The following is a 23,529-nucleotide window of genomic DNA, read 5'->3' as shown; positions in this document are numbered from 1 at the left end:
AAATTAGACTCGGCTGTGCTGGGGAGAGAAGATATTCGTGACTGAAATGGGTCTCGTCGCGATGGGATTTGAGTTGAGGAACACGTAGCCCTGAACTGAGCCCCAGTCGCCAGCGCTGCATCCATCCTCCATACAACACCGAGAAGAAGGTTTATTATAGCGGGGAAACTTGAAAGGCGTCTTGACCGCTGGGATGTTGTGAGTGAGTGACTCGTTGTCTGGGACAGAGGGACCGCTGCTGTTGGAAGGAGGAAGGCAGAGAAAGACAGAGGAGGAGAGAAGAGAACATCAACCAGAGGGATTATGATGGCTCTCACAACGTTTTCTCTCAGTCTCATAACGCTGGCGCTCACCAACTTGCACCTGTCGAGAGCCAACAACCGCCATGCCGTGTACTGGAACAGCTCCAATCTACAGTAAGTGCATTGATGCTGTGCATGGCTAGATAGGATGTTGTCCACAATTCCATGGTGGCTGTTTTGATGTGGTGTCATAGGACTTATAACATGCAGGTCAATGAGAATAACAATTCATCTACATTCTCTAATTGTGTAGACTTCTTGTAAATTGAGTAATGCAGATTTTAAACGATAATATAACTCTTGAGAGCATTACATGAAACGGAATGGACCCTTTAAGGGTCCATTTGGTTTCATTTTATGCTCTCAAGAGTTAAAGATCCATAAGGGTCCATTTGGTTACCAACTCTCCATCATTTAGCTGGGGACCTGTCCTGGAACCCCCTCCTAAAGGACCACTGGTGGTCCCCGGACCACTGGTTGAGATTGAGAACCATAACCACTGCTCTAGGTCCAAATGCTTGCAGCAAATGTTTTGTTCTTGGTTGATGTGTTGAATGATGGGGGAGACAATTGATCATGCAGTGCAGATTACATTTTAGTGTTGCCTTATGTAGCATACAAAACCACACAAAAAACATCCATAAAGACATGCCATAATAAGGAATAGCCTACTAAATATTTTTTTTTTAATCATTTTTATCTGAGATGTGCATTGTTTTTAAATATATATTTAAAAACAATTACACATGCCAGGCACAAAATCTTTAGTTGTAACACAAGTCCTTATTTAATCATATTGCACCAGACATTTATTGTTACATTTCAAAGGTGCAGTCTAGGTTATTAGAATAACCTGTTTCTGAGTAGGGACTGCAATCAACTGGTATGTACATTTATCTACTTCTCCGCCACCGATATGATCAATACACTCTTCTATGCTGTTATCCTTTGATCCCATTTTCCTTCAGCCTTCAATTATGCTATCCTGTTTTACCATCTTCGCCCCCCCCCCCCCCCCAACACACACACACACACACACACACACACACACACACACACACACACACACACACACACACACACACACACACACACACACACACACACACTCACTCACTCCATTCTCCCACCCCACATACATAATGTACGCACTAGAACTCCCATAAAGCCTGTGTGCTTTATGCTTGAGGTGGGACAGACTTACTGCACAGAAATGCACAACTATAGTAGACACTGTGACTAGACAGTAGAGTAGTAGACACACTTAATTTAAAGAGGTGTAAAATGGACATTGGCCTGCAAGTCTCTCTCTCTCTGTCTCTCCCTCTCTCTCTCTCTCTCTCTCTCTCTCTCTCTCTCTCTCTCTCTCTCATACACACACACACACACGCACACAAACACACACACACACACACACACACACACACACACACACACACACACACACACACACACACACACACACACACACACACACACACACAAATACGTTTCCTCTTCTCCCCTTGAGCTTAAACATACCCCTGAGTGTACAAGGCGCTGTTGCTTACCACAGGTAAGCTACCCAGAGAGACCTCTCCTATCTCTCCACCTGTGCTCCGTGGGAAGGCAACAGAGATTGATGTGAATCCTGCCGCCTTTGTCTTCTCATTAGCCAACAGTGAATCCATCTTTCTCACATTCTTTTATCTCCTCTCCACACTCACACATCACACACACACACACACACACACACACACACACACACACACACACACACACACACACACACACACACACACACACACACACACACACACACATACGCTCTTTCACACACCCCCACTCTGATTCTGTTCTGCGTTCCTCTGTCCATTTGTATTCACCTCAGACACACCGGGCTCTCCTATTGCCTCTCTCTCACACTCGGTTATTTTCTTCCCTCTCTTATTTTTCTACCGCGTCTCGCCGCGGCCAACAGGCCCACCTCAATTGCCTGCTCCCCACATTGAATTACCCCCCCCCCCCCCCCCCCCCCACCCCCTCCCATCTGCCCCAGCCAGGAGCACACATTATGCAAGGGTGGTGATGATAGTTGTGATACTGGACAAAGCAAGCCATCTGAATGCTGTTGGGGTATTCGAGGCTGTGTGTGTGCCGTGTGGTTACAGGTATATTCTCGTCGTATCAACCAAATTACTTTTGAAATGGGATAGTAGGGTCATAGCGTACCAGTGTAATCTCCCCTGAGCAATATACCCAACCGGCTCTCTGACTGCCTGCTGCGCTGCTGTCTGAATGAGTGCATGTGAATGCGGGACGATTCACATAATTGAAGGTTCCCTCTGTCAAACCGTAAGTAGACCGTAGGAGTGTGACAGACGGGCACGGTGTTGCTGCCGTGCTATCACTCCCTCCTTTGTGTTAAAGGGAACACAACGCGAGTGGCAGTCTGATCCACAGCCATCTCCGGCATTGCCACCGCAGTTAAGACTGTCAGTGCGATAGGAATAGAGAAGAGGCATTTTCTACAGGACAGGAGTCCTATTTTGGATTGGTGGCGCGTGTTCAAAGCACTGTACACAGGTTTGCTTGAGTGTGTGTGTGTGTGTGTGTGTGTCGGTGTCGAAATCAGTAATATCCATCGAATTATTCAGTTGGCGAGTGCTCCGATCCAAAACTGACTTGCGCAGCATGAGTATGCTACTATGCTTGCTCTATATAATCATGCATCAAGGAGATGGCTCATTGGCACCTTTTAATCTAACTTTTATGAATATTTTCTTGTAGTATATTCATTGATTTAAAATGGCATTAAGCAAGTGTGTGTGTGTGTGTGTGTGTGTGTGTGTGTGTGTGTGTGTGTGTGTGTGTGTGTGTGTGTGTGTGTGTGTGTGTGTGAGAGGGGGAGGGGGGAGGGAGAGAGAAAGAGTGCAAGTGTGTGTGTGCATGCTACGTGCCCCCTACGTATGTGTGTGCGTGTGCAAAACCTCTGAGATAAGAATCTGTAAAATAATGCAAAAATTGACCCAGTTTGCAGGTAGCAGACAAATCCTCAGAGGCTGTGGCAGGAATACTGATAGGCCATCAAGCTCTAAAAAGCCCTAGGCTTCAGGCCACTTCAACACCACTGTGTCCACATGCTTAGAGAGAGTCCAGCTGAAGGCCCCACTTATTCAAGTCTGCAGCACCGCGCAGGATAGAAACAAGCTCAGTGTGAACAGAGGGGAATCAAGGCAGAGGAAGAGAGCCAGGGACTGGGGGCCCTTCAGGGCTTGATGCTGGTTGAGACCTTAATGTCCTACCCTTGAGTGAGGCATTCAGCCCAGGCTGTCATGGCACAGCTGCTAGAAATGGAGTGAATTTGGAAGCTGAGCTGTTCCTGCGCCACCGAACCAATTCCAGAAACATCTTTTTGCTGGAAGTCAAAAAAGGAGGGCCATCGTTGTGTGGTTGACATTCAGAACTATTGTGTTGTTTTTGATCCCTTGTGAGTTGTTTGAGTCACAGCATGTGTTCGGCCCATTTGAAACGTGATACCTCCATTATCAGAACAGGAAGTAACGGTGTGGAGTTCCTTGATTACCGCCTGAGTCCATCATCACGACGCACCAGCCCCCCCTCCTCCCCCATTAGAAAGTGTTGCTCTCGGCCTGGGCTCTCAGCAGCGTGCCCGGCCAACTCGTTACAGATGTCCCTGCTAATGGCTGACTGAGGCACGGGAGAGCGAGAGAGAGAGAGAGAGAAAAAAAGAAAACACACGCAGGCCATTAAATCATCTTGCATCTGAGGCCATCTGCCAATTAGAGAGGGGAGATGTGGAACATCTTGAGGAGCACGCAGGGAGACCGTGGTGCTGCACTGCGGTGCGAGGCATCCCGTTCGCCGGCGGCAGCCCCCGCTCCTGCCAGCCTCCCTCCCATCAGGTGCTGGCCCCATTGGTGACACAGAGCAGCATCCCCATAATTGGGCACCTCGTGTCAGCATGATGAAAAACAGCAGTGTATGGCTTTGACTCGCTCGCACTGTTCCCTCCCTTTAGTCCCAGGTTTTTCTTTTTCTTTTTGCCAGGGTTTGTGTCTTAGCAGGACACAGAAGCATGAAAGGGGTACCGGCCTTTGTACACGCGTGGGTAGGAGAGGTGGGGAACTGTGTGCAAATGCGCCACACACCTCTGATAAATTGTCGATCCCTCTATTTCTAAATGAGATAAAAGCCACCTTTTTTCTCCCTCTCTGCCTGACCCGCAGTGAGTCATTGCCCTGTGTGCTTTCATGCTACACATTGTGACCCTGATTTGAAACCTGAAATTGTGTCTGTCAGGCTGCTGGACCAAATGAAGAAAAAACAACATACCCCTCCCCTCCCCTCCCCTCCTTCATCCCTGGCACAGTGTATATCCGGTGTAACAAAATAAATTATCACCTTGACAAATGGCTTTCCCGAGAGTTGGAGGTGCAGAGGCTGTTGTGATCAATGTGGAGTCAGGCCGCTGTCTTACTCAAGCGGCTCATTAACCAACGGGTCTGTCTGCGTGGGCATGTGGAGAAAGCAGCGAGACTCTGAGGTGGTTGCCTGCAGGGGGGCTGAGGCTGGCCCGGGCGCCCCACAGGGGAAGAGTTTGGAGATATTCAGTTTCCATGAGAGGAACTTTTCCCGGAGAAGTGATGAGAGGGAATGGTGAAAGTGAAAGACCGACGGAGAGAGAATGAGAGAGAGAGAGAGGTTGATGGATAGGGAGGAGTGAGAGGATAGAATGTGGAGGGGGTGGAAAGAGTGAAAAATATTATTGAGAGGAAAGGGTGGGTGTAATGGAGACAAGGCAGTGGAATGATGGAGAGCAGCACGCTAGAAAGGCAGAAAGTTAAGAAGTCTTTTAGGGAGGAGATGAAGAAGGAAAGATTGATTGAGTTGGCCAGAAGTCAGGACGGGTGCGGTGGGGTGGGCGGAGGGGCGCTGGTAGGTGTCGAGATGGGGGAGAAGAGACCGCAGAATTGTGGAAGTTTAGCTTGTTTAGCTCAATGTGCTGCAGCAGCAGTTTTTTTGTTTAGTTTTTTTATTGTATATTCTTTACCCGAGAAATGATACCCAACGGATCCACACTAATGTGGACACAGGCAGGGTCATCCATGTGGACCAGTGCTCAGAGACAATACCCCCTCCTCCCTCCCCCCGTCACAGAGGTGGCGTTTGGGGAAAGAGACAAGCGGATTTACTTGCTGATTACATGCAAGGCTGTCTGGCCGTAGCTCACTAGCTCTGAGCCGTCTCGGCAATTTTGCATACAAATGCATCTTATTCACTGGCATTCAATTTGTTCTTTTCCGCGTCCATTGTAGCACACGAGCGGCTCAAACAGCATTATACAGCCCGCAATTTTTCTTTTCTTTTCTTTTTTTACCCCTTCGAGTATTTTTCCTGACTGCCGTCGTGCTGAATCGGAATTTATGAATAATACTGATTGGAAGTGCTGAATGACTCTTCAGAATGAAGCTTTTCTTTCTTGATGAAGTTGAATTGTCTTGTTTGTGAACGCTTGAGTGCTTTATTTCCACATGGAATAAGCTTCCAAAAGCTTGCTTGGACATGAGAAGTTAAATGGTCAGAGCGGTTAAATGGTTGGTTAACTTTACGTCATCAATTCATATCTGTATGCAATTTACCTTCACTAGTGTCCAAAACGTATTTACGCGTGGGTGGTCTAGGGAGCCGCTTCCTTGACTGTTTTTAGCAAATTGGATTCTGCTGTGAGTCACGTATATGGATGGAGAAAACTCTGAAAGGATATTTAATGGTTCTTATGGAGGCCAGCGTGAGTGGTGTGAATCAATACTTTTCTATGGTCGTATGGAAAAGGCGGTCCCGGCTTCCAGCCTGAATAAAAACAAGGTTGCTTTCTGAGCAGCGATCAATCGTGGTCCATCAGATGATCAATGCCCAAATGCATTTTTAATTTGATTTCACGGTGTCAGTAAATTGCGGCTGAAGTGTTCCGAGGTAAGCTTGGGAAGCCCAGATCAAGTATTGACTTGAAACAGCAGGCATGGACTGGACATTGATTGTCTTGAGACATGTCACGCCGCTGCTCTTGGGTTCAGCCCTGTGTACAGTACATGCCCTTACTATGTTAATGGTAAATAAGGCCTTTACATGGCTACAGTGGCTTGAGCCTCGAGGTAAGAGATTTGTCTTTAGGCAATTCTCTCCCCTTTGTACAGTACAGTACAGTGTAGGCAGGGCATGAGCAGATGGGAAGGCACTGGAGGGATTTGATTTTAGACCAGCAGAGGAGTGTGCAGTTCTGGAGGAAAGTGTCGTCCATATGCAACTGAAAGGCACAAGGGAGTATAGTTAAAACAACCATGTGGCTGTCCTATAATTCTACATGGAGGTTGTGTTGTGCAAATCCTGGCTTTCATCATGTGGATGAAAACACATCATGGCCAAAATATGAGATTACATTTATTTGGGGCCATGTGTCACATTTTCAAATGAGACCCCGCTCTCTCTCTCTCTCTCTCTCTCTCTCTCTCTCTCTCTCTCTCTCTCTCTCTCTCTCTCCTCTCCTACACCCCCCTTCTCAGCCTGTGTGTGTGTGTGTGTGTGTGTGTGACTGTGTGCGTGCGTGCGTGCGTGCGTGCGTGCGTGTGTGAGTTTGTGTGTGTCTCTCTCTACAATCCATACAGTATGGGTGTATTTGCTGTTTTGCGCTAATGTTGGGCATTCCTAGTCCTACTAAATAACAATTATAATAGCATAGTGCCAAGCCTGACACAGACAGCATGTTCTATGTAAGCAAAAGAGCACTTGCAGGACACCTCATTTATAGCAATCTAAACACATACTGTACTGTACTGTATACACACTATAGGCTTGTTCCAGGCAATTTGAACTAACTTACTTTCACAACTATGCTCATATGCAGCTCAATAATGTGCACCCTACTCTCCATTTACAAGGGTTTTGATTGACTGACTGAATATTTTATTAGACAGAAATGTAGAACAGCACAAGTACAGTCAACGCACTTATTCCTTTTAGACTACACCAAAAAGGTCCCTGTGGTCTTGTTTCCATTGGGGTCCTAGGTATTCAATTCATCAACATAAAGTATCACCCAAAACATTCAATATAATAACAAATATAGTAAGGTAAGTGGTAAGTGGGGGGGGGGGGGGGGGGGGGGGTCATCAGGTAAAAATGTTCAAATTATGTTTTTTATGTGGCCATAAGTACACCTGGTTTTCACCTTAGCACCACCCACCTGACACAGTCCCTTCGCCTCCTCCTACAAGGCCACACAAACACACACACATGTGTGTTTGAGTTAGCTGAGATGATTGGAGGGGATGGTTTTATGATGTCATTATATCGGTTTCAATTGGGCCTTTTGACTCAGAGGCTTTCGCTTTCATTGATTACTCACGCCATGGAGACTTGAGTGGAATAATATTTTTGTTTTTTTGTCGCATTCCAAAGACAAAAAATGTGATTATAGTAAATTTACCGCCATTGATTCCGGATGGGGACCCAAATGCATTTGGGTCCCGGTCCCCATCCGGAATCAATGGGGGTACATTTATTGTATCAAATTATTGTCTTAGGAATGCGACAAATACAAAAAACTATTATTGAACTCAAGTCTCCATGGCGTGAGTAATCAATAGAAAGAAAGTCAATTTGGGGGGTGAACTACTCCTTTAACTCCATAGACACATACAAATACAAAACTATGGCACCACCTCTTTAAAGGAAGCCAGTGGGTGAGATGGATATTAGTTTGCTCACTTTCCTGTAGTTTATATTGCTTCTCTGTTCTACATAATGGGTGTACTCTGCACTCCATGGATATGATTTGGATTGTGATATTAATTATTTAAGACAGGATAATAACGTTAAACGGAACATGATGCTGTGATATTGTTGCACCGAGCACAGACACAGATTTTTACAAGATAGCTGTTGTTTGAATTGAGGAGACATTGTTGTTAAATCGATAGTTTTAATGTTTTACCGTCGGCAGAGATGAGGTTTTTCATTGATACTTAAAGATCGTCTGTGCTGTCGTTGATTTAATTGAGCTCTGTGCTGTGACGCTCTCCCTGTAAAAGATGGCGGAGGGGAGCGCCCGCCGGCCTAGCAGTCCAGGCACCCACCACATATAGGCTCTAATGATGCCAGACAGCGTGTCGCAGGTTTGAATCCCAATCCTGACGAGCGACGACCCTTTGCTGTGTGTCACTCCCCCTCTCTCTCCTTGTTTCCTGTCAATCTTCACTGCAGAAAAGCCCCAAAACATATGAAATAATAAAGATGACAGAGGCTTATTTACTCCAATAATGGTCTTTTATTAAACTCATGACAGGTCAACTCGTCTCAAATAAGTCCAAATCTCGGTCCCAAAACCAAAACAACAGGTAATGCCTTCTGCATTACTTTAATTCTGTAATACTGCATTGTAAATCTTTACCATATGTTGCTAGGGATGGGATGATACAAACATTTCATATCACGATTATTGTGACCAAAGAAATCGCGATTTATGATATTATCGCGATAATCAAAATATCCCCAACATCCATTATCCTGGGTCTTAACATTTGCCAAAAAATAGCGGTGTGAGCTTGTAGATCGGCTATATCTTTGGAAAAGACATTTGATAGAGTGAAAAAAAGACTATCAAGTACGTATATTTTAAGTACCTTTTACCAATTATAGAGGGTTTAACTAGTGGTACCGGATATGCAGCTCACCAAATAAAAGGTGAATTGATCCCAGTGCATGACGGAAGACGATATCACGATGAATTAAATCTCCACTATACGATTATCGTGTTTTTTATCGCGATAAACAATAATTTCGCTTATCGTCCCATCCCTATATGTGACACCCTCCACTCTTCCTACTAAAGCAGCCCTGTGGCGATCAGACCTTGTATCACACACATGACATGAAAATAGCAAGAAACGCCCAAGCCTATAACACACATATACTTGTATTCACTGTATGCACAAATGTATACAAATAAAGCTAGTGAGCCAACTTGGAATCAGTAAACACGAACCACCAGTACAGAAGGGGACTTTAATTGGATCATTCTTCTCTAAGACCTTTTGTTTTCTGCTCTGGGTCTGTGTGGACCCACCAGAGCAGTCATTGGCCACTCACGGCCTCATCATTGTCAGCTATCGGCAGGGGCGGCAGGGGCATTGTGCTCTCTTCACAAGAAGTGCCAAGGGACTCATCTAACTAACAACTGTAGTAGGTGTGTGTGTGTGTGTGTGTGTGTGTGTGTGTGTGTGTGTGTGTGTGTGTGTGTGTGTGTGTGTGTGTTATGTGGGGGGTGGGTTATTGGAGAAGTGATGTTGTTCTCTGAAGAGCACACGTACAGTAGAGGAAAACACAGGCAGGGCCCGCACCTTTCCACATGCCATCAAAAGCCATTAGTATTCCATGAGCTCCAAGGTTATAGAAGCTGCACTTAGCTGGCACTGGGGAGCCCACAGGAGATAGCCCCCCCGATCCCAGACAGGCAGAACCAATTTCAGACTCAATGATTTGAATGCAAATGCTTCCCACGAAAGAGAGGAGCTTTCCAACTCACGAGCCGCCAGTTCCTCAGTACATTACGTTGGGAAAGACTGCTACCGAGGTGGTACGCGGCTACCTGGAGGGAAATTACATTGGAGCTATGATGGAAAATGGTCGTCGCGGAGGCGGAAAGATCAAAGCAGCAGATACCGCAGTCGCATGGTCATTGGCTGGAGTTTTAGTTTATTTGTGAAATGGACCTTGTCTGCGCTACAAGGCCCCGGAAAAAAAAGGCGATAGAAGCCCCAGCAGTGGGTCAAAATAATTTGTTTTCTTATCCAAGCAGAGGAAGGTCTCCTGTCAGTTGTGACGATTGAGGTGGTATTTCACCCGCGTCCGCAGAGTGAGCATTCAAAGTTTATCAGCATTCCTTCATGAAAACACCCGAAAATACATAGTTGTGGAAAAGAGGCACGTCATGGTGAGCGAGGACACGGACTTGTGCGCTGCTGTCGTGCATTATCTCATCCTCTGAACATTCCCTTTCAGGTACTGAGCCGTGACGGGTCTCTCCTCTAATGCTCCGGGGTACTTAACAACAATGACGTTACGAGCAGTGGAAACTGCCCTCACGGCTCAGTGGATGGATCTATGGCTCCCGTCCGTTGTTGAGAAAGGGCTTCGGCTGGCAGGGTGAGGGGAGGTGGAGGAGTGTAGTGGCCCGGTGATGGGCGATTTTCAATACAGGAAGTGCAATAATTAGGTATTCTGCTATAATTGAGATTTCGCCTGCTCAAGATGTAATTATATGCAGGGCCAGGGAACCTTTAGCAGACGTCGCCTCTGTAATGAGAACATTTGAAGAAAATTGAAATCTCTCACGGCACCTCTGTGCATTCAGAAGGGGCTAAAATATGATTTGACCCCTTCAGCTCCTCCGTCCCCCTCCCCGACTAATGCCTGCGGAAGTTTAATGTGCCCTGCTTATAATGTTAAAGAGGGGGAACATTTAAATCAGCACATCTTCAAGCGAAACAGTTCCATTACAAATATGATATAGCGAAGCCTTTGGAGCTTGAAAGTATGATGTAAGTGGATTGGACAGGAAGCTAGCACCTGAGGGTGGAAAATGGAAGCTATATTCTTATGAAGGAGCTATGGGGCCAGCCACACTGCTCAGATGGGAGATCGCACATTTGCAGATATTTAAATAATCTGCCTTGGTTGAAAATAGCTATTTTAAAAGTTTAAACATCTCTTTGGAATGAAACTTGGGTCTTTAGAGAGTGTGTTGGAGGAGCGATCCTCACTACTAGTGCAGAGCTCCCATAGCTACAGTTTTATGGCATTTACTACACTCTGACTGTGCTTCTTCTTTGATCCATTCTTGGAAAGGAAAAAGGAAAAAAAGACCATGCCTGCCTTTTCCGAATGTTCATCGCTTATTATCTCATAAACGCAAATTATTGCAGTGTCTCAAGTGTCATTATTTGATAAAACACGCTATTAAAATAGATAATAGCTTGAATTATATTCCATAGTGCCATTTCTCCCGGCAGTCGTTTTGTAAGAGCAGGTGTCACATTTTTCAAATGGCAGACCTTTTCTTTTGGAATGAAATGTCATATACTGTACTTGTTCATAGGACATGGCTCAGTGATTATGGTAGATCTACAAGCTCGCGTTGTGTTGCATCGCGGCGAATTGTGGGCTTGTGGAGCTATTTTCGGTGAGCGACGCTGGGGTATGACAGAGTATTGGAGCAGTCGTGCGACTAGGGATGGGACGATAAGCGATATTATCGTTTATCGTGATAAAAAAACACTCACGATAATCGTATTGTGGAGATTTAATTTATCGTGAAATCTTCTGCAGTCATGCACTGGGATCAATTCACCTTTTATTTACCGAGCTGCATATCCGGTACCATTTAAACCCTCTATTGGTAAAATGTACTTATAATATACGTACTTGATATAGTCTTTTTTTTTCACTCACTACCAAATCTCTTTGCATTGTGAGCTTGTAGATCTGCTATTTTTTTGGCAAATGTTCCGCCTCCCGGATAATGGATGTTGGGGATATTTTGATTATCACGATAATATCGTAAATCGCGATTTCTTTGGTCACGATAATCGTGATATGAAATGTTCATATCGTCCCATCGCTAGTCGTACGACTCTGTGTCATTGGCACTCACAGTGTCCGTGTTCCTATCTCTTCAACCTCATCATTTAATCAGGTCTCGTGTAAGGCCCGCATCAAAAATCTATTTGGAATTCATTCGCCGCCTTGATGTGTAAATTTGGTTATGGTTAATACATGAGCCCACAGCACATGCATAATCATGGCTTTCTACCGATGCACGTGCGCATGTTTTAATCTCTGTGTTATTCCCATTGATTTACACGGGCGATACGTGACTCATCTCTCACTACACTGATATCTTCCATCAATGTGGGTGGGTGGGTGGGGGAGTTGAGGAGGTAGCAGATACCTCCCCCCTTTATTTCTCTGGGTCAATGTGTGCAAACTGTGTCATGTTTACCACGTGAACCCTAGCGTCCCTCCCTGATCTGGGGTGAACATTCCATACTGTACAAATGGCAGGTTTTTACAAGGTGTCACGATGCTATGCGACGCGTTGTGAGCTTGTAGATTGGCTATTATCGGGGGAAGAAATTGATGTAGAGGGGAAAAAAATAAGCGGACCTAGTACATAACCCTGGGGGTCCCCAGTCATGTTTTGGGGGGAACTATTGAGCGATTTCAAAGATTTGGTTACCTGTAAGAATGAAGGCTTTATTCTTCTGGCCTGGAGGTACGTCAATCGCAAGAATAAATTAGAAGAATGCCAGATAATTTCTGAAAATGTCAAGAAGGCGACAGACGTCCCTTCATAGTCCATGTTTTAAATACCAAGGACTTCCAACGTAAAAAAAGACTGTAAAAGCTCTTATTTGGGATGTTCCTTTTAGGCAGGGTGTTTAACTGTACTTGTACTGTACTACATTTCTATTGTATTGACTATACTTGTACTGTTCTCCATTTTTGTCTAATAAAATAATCAATCAAAAGTTTCTGCAGTACATTCTTTTAACATTTAGGTTATTGCGTTGTGCAGTGGGAGTGATTTCAGAAGCGATGAAGTCCCCTCTTCATTAGAACGGGTTTACGCTTGAATTCCTCTTATTACTGTAGTTCAAGATTTTATGGAAAATATGCGAACACAACGGCCTTTACCTGCCCATCGTTCTCCCTTGTTACATTTGTGCAAATTGTCTGCTGGCATTGTGCCAATACTTCGTTTGTTAGGTATGTGTGTGGTTGGTTCACCTGATAAGCAATGGCTTCAGGCTGTGCCGGTATCTGTCTGCTCGCTATGCCTGTCTTTTTGCTTTAGTGTGTGCGATTGTGCGTGTCTATGTGACAAACAGTAATTCAGTGAAATTTGAATTTTGTTAAAAGTCCACATGCCTGCTTTGTGATAATAGCTTTAGTAGAACTAGTTCCTCCTATCTTACATTTTGGGTGCAGTATGTCAGCAACGGTTTGCATCATGTGTCTGTAGGCCAGTGTACTGTACTATACACACACACACACACACACACACACACACACACACACACACACACACACACACACACACACACACACACACACACACACACACGCAGTAGCACAGATCTCAGATTCTCACCATGCTGTGTGTGGGTGTTTGGAATATCAATAGCCTGCTGTGCTCTATCGTGTGTGTGTGTATGTGTGTGTGTGTGTGTGCGCGTGCGTGCGTGCGTGTGCGCGTGCACAGTATGTGTTGCTTGTGTACGGTAGTAATGTGTGTTTGTGTGTTCTGTGCGTGGTTGTATGTGCTTACAGTACATGTGAGAAAGAGAGACACTTTATCGCTCTCATTAGGTAGCAGTGATTTTCTCATCTCTTACAGTGTGATTGTGTGTGGGGTATTTGTATGCCTGCATGTCGTCAATGTGTGTGTATACAGTGTTCTCTGTGTGAGTCTATAGAGTATCTATTGTATTTGAGCGAGACAGGATTTCTGTGAATAGTCAACAGTGATTCAGTCTTTTTCATTAGCATGCAGAATAAATTTAGAATGGGCTCAGTGGAAAGACTACGTCCAAAACAGCTGAATAATAAAATAAATATTATCGCAGACTCCTTTACCTGCTGGGTGTTGGCATCGGCGAGAGTATGAACCAGGTTGTTTTTCAGTAAGAAATACAATACAAATATTTGTTTATTAAGAATATTGTTTTTCACGAATATTGTATATGGCAATTATTTTGGACACAATAATCGTGACATGGAGTTTTCATTGCGCCCCATCACTAATTGCATAGAAATGATGTCTGTGTTTGTCTCTGAGTTTGCGTACGTGTTCATTACAGTATGTGCACGCGTGAAACGCCTTGGAGGAACTGTTGTTGTGGCAGTTATTCATGCTTAAATAATACATACTGTACTTACTGTATGTTGGTGTTTGTTACTAGAATATTCCTGTGTGTGTGTGTGTGCGCACTCTGCGCAGGTGTGTGCACAAGTGACTCTGCATACTGTACATGCTTGTTTGATTGATTGCCTGTGAAAGTAGAATAATGATCTGCCCCCCCCCCCCCCCCCCTCGTGTTGGCCTCCCTCTTGCATGGTTCCTGTCCCCCCCCCCCCCCCCCTCCACCCACGTCCCCCCTTCTGTCCCTCTTCTCTTTATCCTTCCCCTTACTTCCCCTCGTCTACCTCTTTCTGTCTCTCTCTCTCTCAACGCCTCTTCTCCGTATTGTTCCTCCACTCTCGCTCTCCCCCTTTCCTTCTCTCTCTCTCTCTATTCCCCATCCCCCCACTCATGTCAATCTCCCACCTGCTAACGGGTGTGCGTTCCAATTTGCAAGTATACCACAGACGCACGCACACACACACACACACACACACGCACGCACACACACACACACACACACACACATACACACACATCGTCACTGTCGGGCAGAAACCTTTTATCTCCAGGTTTCAAATTTGTATGTTTAAAAAAAAAAGTATAGCAATAATAATAATAATAATAATGGATTGCATTTTTATAGCGCTTTCTCTAAACAAGTTGCGAACTCAAAGCGCTTTACAATGGTCCATTCATTCATACATTGTAAAGCCCTGCTTCATCATACAAGGCTGTCGTACAAGCTTGCTATACAAGTCATACAAGGCTGTCGCACAAAACTAGTGAAAATAGCCGATCTACAAGCACACAACGAGTATGTGTGCTTGTAGATCGGCTATTCTCACTACTCTAAATCATTTATAAAATGATGAATACGAAACGGTTTTGGACATACAAGGTTTCCCACCCACGACACACACACACGCTCGCACCAGCGCGCATGCACGAACGCCGAAGGCGGTTGCCAGTACTGCGTGGGTGTTGGATTTTGGGACTGAGTAACAGCCCTGCCTCCGCATAGAGAGAGGGGGGGAGGCCTCTCTCCCTCTCAGCCTTCCTGCCTTCCCTGCGCGTCGAGCTGTTTTGGGGGCTGCTTTACGTTGGGTTCCTCCAGCCTTCTGCTCCGCTCCGTGCCGCTCTCACCTTGTTTGGAGCAGGATGGGAAGTCTGTCCCAGAGGGCCACGCTGCTCAGCCGCAGTCCTGTGCGTGGGCGAAGAGAGAGAGAGTGGGCATCGGCTGTCTATTTACCTGCCCTTTAATTTATCATGTTGCCACTAGTGTCGAGAGAGAGAGACACACGCGCACGCACGCACGCACGCACGCACGCACGCACGCACGCACGCACGCACGCACACACAAAATCATTTGTGTATCAGTCAGAGTTGAGGATTTTCTATTGTTTGAGTGTTGTGCGTGTGTGTGGGTGTCTGCTGTAGGTGTACAATTGTACATATACACCGTCAAGTACATATTTGTGTGGACTATATGTTTTGTGTGTGCGTGTGTGCTTGCGTGTGTGTGCTTGTGTGTGTGTGTGTGTGTACATACCGGTATGCACTGTGTGTGTGTGTGTGTGTGCTGCATTTCAACACAGCCATTTCATATATAGTGCCTAAGTGCCTGTAAGAGATAGATGCTTAGCTTTTGTGTTTGCTGCAGTCTCTCTTCGAGTGTGTGCCATGTGTTTGTGCATGCACTCTCACTTCTGTGCGTACAGGTATGTGATACTATGTGTGTGTGTGTGTGTGTGTGTGTGTGTGTGTGTGTGTGTGTGTGTGTGTGTGTGTGTGTGTGTGTGTGTGTGTGTGTGTGTGTGTGTGTGTGTGTGCGTGTGTGTGCGTGTGTATGTGTATGTACAGTACTGTATGCATGTGTGTGTGTCTTTCTAGTACAGCGTATAAGTATATGTAAGAGATAGATGGTAATGATAAATAGATTTGCTTTTGCAGCACTTAAAGCGATTCTGTGCCACTTCCCCAGAGAAAGTGGGAAGAGGTAGAAGAGAAAAAAAAAAGGTACAGCAAAAAATAACCAAAAGAAAGGGGAGGGGGGTTGCATGGCGGGATTGGGGGGAGAGGGGTGAGCGGAAGAGAGATGGAAGTGGGAGATGCGAGGCGGTACAGAGACGTAAAAACACATAGCGGAGGAGTAGCAGGGGGGGCTGGGGAGGGAGAAGATGAGTTGTGGGAGCACCGCTATGGAGAATATTAAGCCGTCTGGACCGGGAACGCCTTGTTACTTTTTATGCTTTAGCTATCGAAAAATAGCAGATATACAAGAGTGCTGCGCTGCGAGCTTGTAGATCTGCTATTTTTGAAATATTGTGAACATTCGTGCATTTGAATATTTTTGATTCCCGATTCTATAAATGTCTTCTAAATCCTTCTTCTAAATCAATGGTTCTCAAACCTTTTCATGTCAAGGACCCCCCAAAATTTGGCCGCAGACCCCCATCTCAAAATATGTTGTTCCAGGGACCACCCAGAAGCAAATATTTGAGTTGCAAATGTTCTCTTTTAAAAAGATACATTAAAATATTTGCAACGAAAATCGCGATTTTTCAAAAATAGCAGATCTACAAGCTCACAGCGCGGCACTCGGTGCCACGCTGAAAGCTTTTATATCTGCTATTTTTGAATAGTTAAAGCTTCAAACAATGGTTAAAGTGGTTCCAGATATAAATGGCTTAATGTTGTGTCAGGAAGTGGAGTATCTTTACAGACCTCTACCTTTCTTGTGTTGCGTGTGCGTACTGCACAGTAGCTGCACAGGGAGCCCATGGGCACATCCCAGAGCCCCGCCACACTAGCATAATACATTACAGAGCCTGAGTAACGAGCGTCACACTCAAACATGCACGTTACACAGTATAGGGCCCAGCACTGTAGCATGCAGTAATACACAAATATGTATACCTCAGTGTAGATAGAATCTAGCAGATTAGTATGTGTGCAGTAATACACAAATATACACAGTGTGACAAGGAAATACAGTGTGACATGGAAATATAGCGCACAAAGACAAGCACATTGGTATATTGCAGGGGTCTTCAACGTTTTCAGGCCGTGGACAGGGACCCCCACAACCTTATCATAGATTCCATATAGTTTAATCGTTTGACAGCCCAGCTTGCGTGCGTGGAGCGCCCGACGCAAAAGTAGCTATTTGCTCATTTTGTTAGAATGGTTGTATGAGTGTAACTATGGTGGAATTTAGCGTCACCCAGGGTACTGAAAAGAATGGACAGAACGGATAGATGTGTAAATAGCGTTTTCTTGTGGTCGTAAAAAAACACTGAAATGGGCTGGCAGTAAAACTGTTACACAGTAATAAACTTGACCTTTCTGTACTTAGTCTGCTCTTTTCCCCAACTACACCAAAGCTCTTTGCTAAAAAATAGCCGATCTACAATCTCACAACGGCGTTGTGAGCTGCTATTTTTGGCTAAGTTCTCAGAATTATGGACACTAGGGTTGTGTGTGTGTGTGTGTGTGTGTGTGTGTGTGTGTGTGTGTGTGTGTGTGTGTGTGTGTGTGTGTGTGTGTGTGTGTGTGTGTGTGTGTGTGTGTGTGTGTGTGTGTGTGTGTGTGTGTGTGTGTGTGTGTGTGTGTGTGTGCGCACGCACACACGTGCGTGCGTGCCTATCTTAACTCGAGCACCACTTAACTCGAGCACCTTTCAACCAATAATCCCAAGGATGTATGGGAATTCGGTTGGATCAGCGATTGTCCAGAACCAAAAATCTTTGTCATTCTGTCTCTCAGTCTGCCTCAGGGAAAAAGATAAAGGACACGCACATCCCATAACCCGCTGGGCTGGATGCTGGATCTAAATGGTAGAAAACGTAATCTGTCCAATTTAATGCCTCAAAGGCCATATATGAAGATCTCCATATTTGTTTGTCAGTCTGTCTGTGTCCCTTTTTATGCCCTTGTATGGAGATACCCGATGTCATTAACTCTTTTACCGCCATTTACTGTAATTGCTGGACTATAAGCCGCACCTGAATATAAGCCGCACCAGCAAAATTGTGATAAAAAAACGAATGTTTACATATATAAGCCGCAGCTGACTATAAGCCGCAGGTGTCCTTCCTGCTTCCCGCTAGAGCTCCCCTGGAGGCCATTAGCTGTACAAATCTATATATAAATCCTTGTTAAAGACCATTGTAAAACTAACTAACTGGCCGTTTGCTGTAAAAAATCTCTATATGGGGCTGTTAAGTATGACATCATTTTGTAGGCAGAGGAGAATTTCTGCCCCCAGTTTCCGTGAATCTTTTTACTATTTTTACTATTTACACATTTTTCTTCTCTTTGTTGTTGAAAGGAAAGTGTTAGAATTATACTTTAGTCGTTATTTTTTAGTCGTTGTTTTTTGAAATAGCGAGGGACAGAAAATGCACTGGGGGCAGATTCTCCTCTGCCTACAAAATGATGTCACGGCTTAAAAGCCCCATAAGCCGCACTGTTGTATAAGCCGCAGGGTTCAAAACATGGGAAAAAAGCCGCGGCTTATAGTCCGGCAATTACGGGTATATGATGTTATAAGGATCTAAGGATGTCTTTTAATGCCATAAAAGTAGCTTACTTTTGCGATTTTATAAAAAAATATCCATCCATTATTTCCAACCACAATTCTTTGTATTTTGTAAAAGACCAGCGTATCCCTCATCGTGTTGTGGAAAACAAGTCTAACGGGCGCTGCCGTTCCAATGAACCAGGCTGAAGTTTGTCCCTCGGTTGCACCAGTTGTAGACATAGAAATGGAGAAACTAGATTCACTCGTTATGGCGCGGAGGATAAAAGTTCCTCCCATCTTTCCATCTTCCCAGATAAACGTTATTTTGCCGTGCTACTCCTCCCACAGTTTTAGTGGCACGCACTTGGGTCATGGGATGGGCCAAGTACGTCAAATCGGGACACGTCTGGGTGCCTTTTGCTAAGAGATACGTTTAATTTATATTAATTTATTCGTGAATACATTTTCTTCATTGACTTGAATGGGAAAATGCAAAGATTTAACTTTTCACAAATATGGAGATGACTGACATCATAGACCACATGAGACTGACACAGTATGTCCATATATGGGCATTCCAAGATATGGGCTTAATATTGATGACATCAAAGATCTCCATATATGGGCATAAAGGGGACAAGGACTGACACAGAGAACTCCATATATGGCCATTCATTTATTAATGAATACATTTCCCCATGCGTTGACTTGAATGGGGAAAATTCTAATGGTAAGACGGAATTCATTTGCAAGTGTGACTCACGTCACGGCAGCCACACTTGCAATTTCCAATTAGTTACAGGGGCATTTGTAAAAAGATAGAAAACTACATTAAATTGACTACCGGGTTAACAGCTGCGCTGTCAGCCAACTATTTCCAAATGCACAATTAATAAAATAAAGTAAACCCAAAGGCTAAAACATAAAGGTCTTATTTTTAGATGGGCTTTTGTCTTTTTTCCTGGCAGAAAAGTCCTTGGTTATGTCCGTAAAATCCATCTCCACGGAAGATGTCACTTTTAATTGACTGAAGCATAGTTGATCTACTGCAAGTATTTTTCAACATATAAGATTTGAAAAAGATTGCTCTCCCCTTGCGTTGGTCACTGGAAAGGGCAATGTCAAGAATATACTAGGAACACATTTTGTCGTTTCCTTCGCCTTATCACAATACTGTACACTTCAGACTTGCACGTACAGGTGTGTTGTTCTTTTATTCGCAGATAAAGTCCTTAACTTTTATTCACAAATGTGCTTAGGAGAGCCACTATACCGGTATATAGTATAAATGATATACACATGGAACCATGCTTTCCATCTTTACATAATCCTGTTCTCAATTCACAATTGCATTTTCCTTATTAAAATGTATATTACATTGCCTTAAAATATATAAGTGTGTGTGTGTGTGTGTGTGTGTGTGTGTGTGTGTGTGTGTGTGTGTGTGTGTGTGTGTGTGTGTGTGTGTGTGTGTGTGTGTGTGAGAGTGCGTGCGTGCGTGCGTGCGTGCGTGCGTGCGTGCGTGCGTGCGTGCCTGTCTGTGTCAGGGAGTGGAATTCATGTAATCTCCATGTAATTATATATTTCATTATGCATTATCAGCATGAAATAAAAAAGGTTGCAAAAATGGATGAATTGGCCAGGCCTAATAATAGTAAGTCCCTTCTCCTTCCCTATCATTCACACAGACAGAATTTGACCAGCGTGTTTGCTTAGGTGATTGAAAAAAGTCCTTTCCCTAGTAGTCACATGATTCCCTCTAGTCACATGATTCCCTCCAGTCACATGAACATGCACAGCATTACAAAGTAGGTACGTAAGTTAAGTAACAGACAGATGAGTACAGTATAGTAACATCTTCAGTTGTTGTTAATTTATCCTTTTGTAACCAGACATTGTGCAAATGTAACCAAATGTTTATGCTGCCAGAATCTTTTGTCAGCCATGTCAACAGGCATGATGTTTTCCTTCCAATTCTTTTCGTTTAGTTTTTTTGTGCTGATTCAAAAGAAAGATCTGTGCACATAATCCTGTTAGTTGTCTGGGTTTAGTTTTGTTTGTGTTTTCATCTAGACAAGCATTATTTTACAACTTGAAGGATGATACCACATTGGGAAGAACCATGTTGTACAGTACTTGCTCATCATTGTTATGAATTATCTCAGTTCAAAGTCAAAATGTAACCCGACAACAAAACCATCCTTTGAAATACAATTGATTATGTGAGACCGTGTGCCTTACAGCTGTGATTCACCACCCCTTTCTCCTGCTTTAGAAACACTCTCATTGCAGTCTTACTAATCTGAGTCCCCAGAAGTTATTTTCTGTCTTACTAATGTCGCTACAACGCTATCGTCATTATTTCCACTTCCCAGGCAGAAACAAACGTCCCTCATTCATGCATACCCCACTACAGTATGCACCATAAAGCAGTGGATTTATGTGGCCAAGGCCCACCATTGGGCAGGTCATAATCCTATGGCACACCTGTATTAATTGCAAAAATAACATGCTGTGGTGCAATTAGCTGTGAGCTTGTACATCTGCTATTTTCACTATTTATTTGTTTGACTTGTAAAACACATTTGCCTTTAATGACAGGTTGAAAGTGGTTAAAACATATTTTCTAGGGAATAGAATTTGCCTCTGTATTGGTAAATGAGTGCACACAAAGTACTACTATAGTTATTTAAAAGAAAATGAAAAACTTTTTTTGTGGTTACAAAACCGCAAGGCACACCTGGACTTGTCTCACAGCACACCGGTGTGTCTTGGCACACCTTTTGGGGACCTTTGCCATAGGCGTGGCGCTAGAGGAAAGGCCATAAGGTCACTAAAATATTGTTGTTGTCGGGGGAGACCTTTTATGTCCAAACCGTTCGTTTTGTATTTATCATTTAAAAAATGATTTAAACTAGTCATAATAGCCGATCTACAAGCACACAACGCCTCGCTAGTTTTGTGACAATCTTGTGTGATGAGGCAGGGCTTTACTTTACAAAGGAAAAAAAAGCATATACTTTTGAAACTCGGAGATAGGAGGTTTCTGCCCGACAGTGACAGAAGTAGAACAGCAGATCCCATGGCAGTAGATTTTGAAGTATCTTGTTGTTTCAGACGAAAAGTGTTGGCCTGACCGACCCAAACCGTCTAACAGATGGACCAATAATAAACCTGCGCGCTCGACCACACCAACAAGGGAAAACATAGCTTCTGGAATAATATCACTACTTGTCTATCAAACATGCTAATGCAGGATTTCAAAGTCCTGTGTTTGGCTTTCACCAAAAGGTGTTATATATGCTGTTTAGTGGAGGTGAGCTGTTCGTTCATTTCTCATTAGTGAGGGATCTGGTGCTGGAACACAAATGCTCTGTTGGCCGATTTAGAGACGGCAAACATTGACTGCGTGTGTGTGTTAGTGTGTGTGTGTGTGTGTGTGTGTGTGAGTGTGTGTACATGTCTGTGTCTTTCCCTATCTCACGCTCTGTCTCCCCGTGTGGGGAGTGCTTCTCTCTCTCTCTTTCTCTCTATCTCTATTACACTTCTCTGTTACACACACCTTCGCCAATCTTTGACTTACCGCTGTGTCAGGACTCCGAAATCCCTGCCAGCACCTGTCAACGGCAGAATCTACAGTAAGAGAGGGGGAAAAAAGAGCAGGGCTGCATGCCTGTGTGTGTGTGCGTGTGTGCGTGTGTGCATGCGTGCGTGCGTGCGTGCGTGCGCGCGTATGGGCATTCAAATGTGTTGTTGTATATACTGCATGCGTGGGTCTGTGTGGTTGTACACACAAGCGGGTGCATATATATCCGTGCGCACTTTGCGCGTCGGGGGCAGAATGGAGTTGATGGATACAAAGATTGATAGATTGATGGAGAGTGGAGAGGGGCGAGAGAGATGATGCTCATTTACCATGTGGGACATGAAATAAAGCAAGCCTCCCGTTCGCCGAGTGCTGTGTCACAGGTGACAGCCCAATGACAGGGCCGAGAACAGGCCTGTCGAGAGAGAGAGAGAAAGAGAGAGAGAGAGGGAGAGAGAGCAGCCACAGAGAATAGGAAGCACAGGGAACCAGGACGACATTCCTCATATAGCGAGCGACAGCAGGAGAGATGGAGAAAGAGAATACGGACATGGAGGACGGAGCAGGTGGGGGGTATACTGTAGGAGCACTGTATGTACTGTATGGTGACAGGGGAGAACAACAAGAGGCACACTGTTCTGTAGAGTTAAATGATGCAGAGAGAAGAATAACATATACAGCCCCCGGGTGGGTTTTTGCCTTTACGAAGGGAGGAGGGGAGGTAGTTGTGGAGCACTGTGTGTGACTGCAGAGGATGGATACTGTACCTCCAGAGGAAATTGGTCTAATGCTCGGCTGTTTATCCCCTTGGGGGGGAGCAGGTCCCGCTGCGTGTGGTGTGTGTGGTAACGACAAAAGAGGTGCGCAGCCACAAGAGAGAGCGGGAGAAAGAGCGCACGCATGTAGATAATCAGATTCACAAACTGCGCGTCGTCCAGAGCGTTCTTTCATTTTTTTAATTTGGTGCCGAACCTCTGTGAATTAGCATCGAGGAAGCCCGGTAGTTCAGGTTCGCTGTCGCCGGCGCCGTGCACCAGCAGGGTCCTGTGGGAGAAGAGGAAGTCCCCACAGCATTGTGTTAACGTGCTCCTGTTTGGCACTGTACTCACCAGCCTAGCTCCCAACTTTATCTCCCTTTAGCAGTTCGTGAAAAACA

At 44.7% G+C, this 23,529-nt stretch overlaps 1 protein-coding gene across 1 annotated transcript in view; it reads left to right on the top strand.

Annotated features, from left to right (window-relative positions):
* Window positions 1-306: 306 nt before the first annotated feature.
* efna3a (ephrin-A3a) overlaps window positions 307-23,529 on the top strand; it is a gene marked incomplete at both ends in the record, with an annotated part of 140,092 nt that continues 116,869 nt past the window's right edge. Inside the window, one exon of the mRNA XM_080735975.1 lies at window positions 307-416. Coding sequence (XP_080592101.1) covers window positions 307-416 — 110 coding nt within the window. The remainder of the gene's footprint in view (window positions 417-23,529) is intronic.

This window comes from Nannobrachium achirus (assembly GCF_963921795.1).
Source record: "Nannobrachium achirus genome assembly, chromosome: 10".
Taxonomy (NCBI): Eukaryota; Metazoa; Chordata; class Actinopteri; order Myctophiformes; family Myctophidae; genus Nannobrachium; species Nannobrachium achirus.
This window is presented reverse-complemented; position numbering and strand designations above follow the sequence as displayed.